The sequence below is a fragment of the Lactuca saligna genome, chromosome 9 (assembly GCF_052625555.1).
Source record: "Lactuca saligna cultivar CGN05327 chromosome 9, ASM5262555v1, whole genome shotgun sequence".
NCBI classification, from domain to species: domain Eukaryota; kingdom Viridiplantae; phylum Streptophyta; class Magnoliopsida; order Asterales; family Asteraceae; genus Lactuca; species Lactuca saligna.
Genome location: NC_136425.1, coordinates 7659489 through 7666495, shown reverse-complemented (window position 1 = coordinate 7666495; position 7007 = coordinate 7659489). Strand labels below are relative to the sequence as shown.

Sequence of the window (7007 nt, the reverse complement as noted above, 5' to 3'; positions counted from 1 at the left end):
AAGCATGACCGAAGAGAGTAAAGTTGTAAGTTTTTCAAAAATAAAAAAAGTTACATAAAAAAATTCTATATGATTCTTTTGTAAAGTGACTTTATTATTTTCTTTTATGGTTCAGGTTCATAAGGATCACAAAAAACGATTTCTAATGTCAGGTTACAAGGTTGCAAACGTTACAGGTTAGCTTTATAAAATTTCAACCTTATTTTTGTTAGAAAAAACAGGATTATATCAGAAATTGTGGGTAAATGCGTATTTTAGCAAAAACTTTTTTCATTTTCCTCCAATTTCTACAAAAGTGTGTTTTTTCATCTGAAATATATGTGGTCATTTAAACCCATGGTGTTGATAAGTAGAGCTCGTAATTGATCATTTCCTGAACGATACATATGAAGTGAAATAACTTAATTCCCGATACTCAAACAGATAAATTTCCGGACTATTCATGAACCTTGATTGATAAGTTTCAAAGAGTTAGGTTGACAACGTCATCCATTCCTAAACGACCAAATGACATGTTTTTATTTAATTATTGTATTAGTAACTGTCGCAACCAAAGTTATTAAATTAAAAAATAATAAGATGTTTATAAAAAAAACTTACGTTTAAATAAGAATAACAAAGGTTTTCCTAAAGATTGCATAACTCTTTTTTTTTTCTTGATGTATTTTTGATAAGTCGTACGTGGGGCACCTTCATATTCGATTTCATATTTTTCATTGTAGTTTGTGACCTAAATTTCAATAATTATTTTTGATTTGTTTTCAAGATTTATTTAATTGCAATTTGCAAAATGTAAAAGTAATTAGACTATCTCAGGTAAATCTGAAATTGCATCACCAAGTAATATGCTTTTTTCCAACCTTGTTGACGTGTCTGGATCGCATCCAACAATACAATCCTGACAAAAAGATAGCAACTTACTTTGTGATAAAAATTTCATAGAGATTTTTTTACATGTGAAATTACCATAAACACCTTGAATTCATCGGGAACAACACCTCTCCCAACAACTTCATCTGTAGGTAAAGGAAGCCGAAGCAAATTCCGTTGGATAAAAAGTTATTAGATAATTAACATGATGGAATTGCAAAATGAAAAATAGAACATCATGAACTCTTGAAATACAATTATAATAAAAAAGTAAAGTTAATTGCTTTCAAAAATAACAAATAATAATTTCATTAGACTTTTTTCAAATAGATTGTTATTAACGAAGTTTATAAAATAAAAGCACTTTATAGTTATAACATATCATTTCATTACATCAAGGAACAAAAAACACCTTCAATTTTTTTCATTCCCCATGTAAGGAATGCTCTATTCCACTCCTATGTGGTAAACAAACATGATTTTTTTTTTTCATTCTACCGAAATCCACAATTCCATTCTTTTCTTAATTACTACCTACCAAACACTACACACCATGGATTCAAAGATAGAAAACTTACCATCATTGTATTAGCACACCAAAGGAAAAATGTAAATATGCATTGAGGTTAATAACATTAAGCAATTGGTGAATTGATGAATTGGACATGTGTGTAATGTGATGACAACACTTAATAACATTAAGCAATTGGTGAATTGGACATGTGCAACTAATTGACTTACACACTTACTGTGGATAAGATATCATACCACAATTGAGATTTACTGGTAACAATTTTAATAATAACTATCATTTGAATGTACCCAATGAAGAACACAGATGAGATAACATACATTAGATAGGCATTTGCTTGATTTTTCAAAGCAAGCAGCATTACTAGGGAACCTGTGAATTAAGCCAGAAACAAACATCTAAAGCGATGGTAAGTATTAAGGTAGTGGAAGCAAGTATCGAAGCAATCAAATTCAGGACCTATAAACACACATAAACAATTAGAGAAAGGGGCTTCTGGATCAAAAGAGAAGTAGATAGAGGGACGACACAATATTGATTGCTTTGATTCAGATTGAAACTGATTAGCCCCAATCCGATAAAACCATGGATCCAAAAAAACGAAGATGGAGAATGGTTGAAGGTGTGCTTCATTACAAAAATGGTCGGAACTGAAACTGAATCATCGACAATGTTTTAACATACATGAGGCCGATTTTTAACTCAATTCCGATCAATCTAATAACAAACTTGAAAGAGCTGCTAAAATTTCACCAAATCTTTAGTGATATAGGAAGAGCGAGACAGGAGAAATTAGGGGTTTTTTATGGGAGACAGAGAGGGGGAGAGCGATTGTCTTCAATTTACAGGATTAAAAAGAAGCAGTTGGAGGAGGTGGGTATTGTTTGGCGGAAGGGTAGAAGGGGGTGACGATGGTGGCGGAAGTGGTTGTGGTAGAATGTGTAAGACATGTTGTAGAGGTACGAAATATGAATTTCCAATGGTATAGTCATTTTCGATGGCTTCAAACATCTATCAGGTGGGAGGCGATGGAGTGTAGCTAGGTGGAGAACAATTATTAGAAGAGAAGAACGGTGAAGACACTAAAAAGGACTACAAAGATAGTAAATCTGAAAATGAATGCACGTGTACCCCACTATCTCTAAGAAAACAAAAGGGGAAAAAATAATGAAAAGTAAACCAAAAAAGAAAAAAAAAAAAAAAAACCCACCAATAAGAATCAAATATTATTCACAAGGGTAACTTTGAATATATATATATATATATATATATATAAATAAAGTGAATATGAAGTTGGTTGTTATGTACCTTACATTAGGTGTGGAACCATTCAAAACTATGCCGACTAAAATATAACTAATAATCTCTAATTCCTCCAAAACCTTGATTTTACGTTTAGACTTTAGAGTACTTTTACCCAAATTTTATTATATCATCGGTTTCAATGTTTACAATCCGACTATTCATTTTGAATAATTAATTTAAGAAATGGGTGATTGATTTCTTTTGGAAGACACTTTTGATTACTTTGTTAATAATAATAAAAAAAAAATGAATCGTTTTCTTATTATATTTAGGATGGAAATCTTTATATTCTTATAGTATTTTGGTTCTCAACTATTACACTAAACATAACATAAATGATGATTTATTTACAAATAAAGTAAATAAGATTTTTCAATTTTTTAAGAACGAATGCCAAATATTTTTACACATCACAAGTGTTTCAGCATTCTAAAGAAAGAATATTATTGTATGATATTAATTTTGGTTTATAAATTCATATAATAAGTATTTATAATTCTACCAAATGAAGTTTTTTTTTCTGAGTTTTTTCTTAAGAGTTAGAAGGTTTCAAAAGTTGTGTGTCGAACACACCCCAAGACTTGGAATCGAATATAATCTCATGATTACATTTACAATACAAGAGCGAAAGAGGATGTGGGGGCGAAATATGGTGCATCCAAAAAAACTAATTAAAAGACATTTACTTGGGGATTAGATTTACAAAGCTCACAAGCCAAGATCGGAATAATTTCCTCAAGTGTATACTCTTTGATTCCATTTTTCATCATTTTGAATAAACTTAAAATTTAGAGGGACGTGAAGATTTGGTTTCATACAACTAGTATATGGTATCTGTTAAGTTCTCCGTTGTATGGACAATGTGTGTTAAAGCTGACATAAATTGTTTGATGCAGGGAATCTCAAAGATAATTTGAAGACTTATTTTTATCAAGCTTATTTTATTATAGGTTGTTTTTATTAAGATTTATTTTTATTGGGAATTATCTCCTAGTTCGATAAAATCTTTTGAATTTATGTTGTTGCATAAATCAGATGATTTATATCCTTATTAGGAGTCATATTAGGGTTTCTAGGTTATTATAAATAAGGTAGCCATCATATAATTATATAGTTTTTGGAGATTTAATAAATTTTATGAAAGAATTTGTGAACATTCTGAAGAACATAGATTGTTCTTTGTTACCGTAGAGTCGGTCATTTCCGATCCATGTGAATTTTGCATCATCGTTTCAATTGAAAAAGTCAAATAGAAGATTCCAAACTATTGACGAATTTATACAATATTTCATCAACATAAAATATACCTGATTATCAGCAACTTATTCAAATAGAAAAAAGAAGTTTCCATGAAGAACAACATCAAAAAGGGGAAAACGATATGTACTTTTTTAGAAGGGCTTTGAAGATGTTTGGTTTCGTGATTAGGTTTTGCGCGAAGTAATGGAGGATGAGAAAACATAAGATTTCGGAGCTGTTGGCTGCTTCCCTGACTTGACTCACCAACCGTAATACTTCCACGCGGGTGAGAGATTTTTGAGGTGGAAGTGTACGCTTTTAAGGGGTTTTGGAGCTACACAAAATCTGATTTCATGCACCAAATGCTTCATCATCGGTTAAATATTGTTTGTTGTTGGGGGAGAGGGAGTCTTTCTTCGATTTGAACGAATCAAATAACATACGATGGATCCAAATAGAAGTGTTCGTTTGGATGAATTGGTTCGATCCAATCTAATCAAGTGAATTTAATTTTTTTTATTTTCAAAATATGGATCTCAATTGTCTAAACTACATTTGAATCTGATTAGAATCAACCAAGTTATAATTAGGTTGGATCGGTTTTTACAATTCGATTTTTAACATAACATTTCTTTTGCAAAGTAAACAAATGACTTCACATATATTTTACACGATGGTTTCAATATTTTCTTTTATAAAAATTCATTTTTTCAAACTCTATAGTTATCTATTCCACATTGGTGTTCTTTCTCATTCTATGGAGCAATAAAATCAAATTACATATATAACCATGTATCCCTACTAGACATAATTTAATATATTTAGTGAATTAAACAAAAGTATTCACATAAAATTTTATATTATCAAAAAGATATTAAAATATAAACATGACCAAGATAGGAGACGGTAAATATACACATATTTCATGTAAGTTTGATAATAGTACATAAAAACATATTACCTGTCAGAGATGAGGCTCTCAGCTCTGGTTTATTTTCGAATGCATTACCTTAACATCTTATTAGTTATTACACATGGCCTCTGAGCAAGATTTATGGTTTAGAGTCGATAAGGATCCAACGCTGTTCCATTGCGAGGACCCGGTTTGCGTAACAAGGCCAAGTAATTTACAATGAAGTCATTATATTGAATTGACTTGAATATTTGTGGGCTACTCGATGTCACTAGCTTTTTTGCAGGTTCAATAACAATCGGAAGACCAGGATTTGGACCAAAAAATGTGACGATAGATGTTCGCGAAGCAGTTGAATTCGTAACACCACGATGTTCCACACTTTTGAGCTTCTCATTACTTATAATCTACGTTAAAAAAAAAAAAAAAAAAAAAAAAAAAAAAAAAAAAAAAATCCAATAAAAATCATGTTATGAGTTTTGACTAACATTTGTCAAATTATTAAGTTCATTGTTCGATGATTTGTTATTGAACCATGAGCTTAATCGAGTACCTTTAGCAGGTACCCAAGGTTGACCACAAAAGCATTTGGAATCGGATCAATTCCCATCCATTTCCCATCTTTTTGTATTTGTAGCCCGTATTGGTCTTGTTGTAAGAAGGTTATGAGGTTAGGGTCCGTGTGACCACCTATGCCCATTGCTAAACTCGGGTCCGGGCATGGCGGGTAATGATTAATCGCCATTGACTGTTCTTGGCTAACTCCGGCGAAGTACCCTTCAGTAAGTCCCAATCCTTCACCGATCATGTCCAAGATCTTGAACCCCATTTTACGCACTTCAACAACGTATCTCCCCACTTCCTCCCTAAAACATACACAATCGAATCATATCAACGATTCTAGTGTCAAAAGCTAATGTTTTAATTCAGCTATAGCTCCTAAGTTACCTGTATCTGGCTGGTTTATCGGGCCATGATGGACTGTGTTCTTCCAAAGGATGACACCCGTGTTTCAAAGTGTCTTTCCAGAAATGAACATCTTCTTTTGCGTAATTCAAACCGCTCGTATAAAGCGTACACCCTTTACCGAAATTCTCTGAGTAAACGCTTAACTTGTCCTCAATCGGCATGTTAAAGAACTCGTCGTACAAAACCCTAATGCCTGCCATCATTTCCTCAGAAACTCCATGATTGATCACCTGTATTCCACCCAAGTTTTATAGTAAAATGATTTCATTTATTTGGGTTTAATCGAACACGTGGTTAGAAAAAAACCTGAAATAAGCCGAATTCTTGACAAGCTTTCAAAATTTGTTGAACGTTCTCAGATCGATCGTTTTGAAGATTGATCACCGGAATATCCTTGCAAACTGTAACGAAATCGCCTGGTCTTTTTTCGGGTGGCATGATGTAATCTTGAGGGACGGATTGAACTCCATTAGACCAGCTAGAAACAAGTAGAGCCATGGTCAACTACAATCTGCTTGTATCAGAAATAGGATAAAGACTTGGGTATTATAGAATAAGAAAGTGCCATTTTGGAGCAAATAACGAGATCTCAAGAGATGCGATCGGCTAACAAGTTAAAAAATTGTCGTCTTTAACAATGTTCAAATATATAATAAGGTTAGAAGCTTCTTTGTTGGATCATGTTGTGGTTTTAACTTTCAACAAGCAAAGTGTGTGTTAATCGTTTATACGCTACAAAGATTTGATTTAATGTGGAAACGTGACATCAGGGATGACTGAACTAGAGTTGTCTTCATTTGTTTGTAAATGTCACTAAGGCTTTCGGTCGTGTCACTTTTTACCACTCAAGTGTGTTTTCATGCCACACTTTTCATTTTTTTTTTTTTTTTTTTTTGATATTTTAGTTTAATAAAACTTTTTTTTAACTATTTTAATTTAATATAACTTCTATTTTAATAAAAAAACATAATTTTTTATTATTTGAAATTAAAAAAAAAACAGTACATTGCGATTACTTAAAAAAAAAAAAACATGACATTTAAATTTTTTTATTTTTGAGAGAGTGGTGATTTTAAAAAAAAAAAAATTGAGAGATAGAGGAGATTGTGTTGTGAAAAAAAAATTGATATATATATATATATATATATATATATATATATATATATATATATATATATA

The 7007-nt window shown here is 31.5% G+C and overlaps 1 protein-coding gene across 1 annotated transcript; it reads right to left on the bottom strand.

Moving 5' to 3' along the window:
- Nucleotides 1-4775: 4775 nt before the first annotated feature.
- LOC145014139 (hyoscyamine 6-dioxygenase-like) lies at nucleotides 4776-6528 on the bottom strand. The gene is made up of 4 exons (XM_078972515.1): nucleotides 6135-6528; nucleotides 5808-6058; nucleotides 5413-5725; nucleotides 4776-5266 (listed from the first exon to the last, which is right to left on the bottom strand). Exons 1-4 carry the CDS (start codon nucleotides 6324-6326, stop codon nucleotides 5006-5008), a joined length of 1017 nt encoding a protein of 338 aa, XP_078828641.1. The 5' UTR covers nucleotides 6327-6528; the 3' UTR covers nucleotides 4776-5005.
- Nucleotides 6529-7007: the final 479 nt, after the last annotated feature.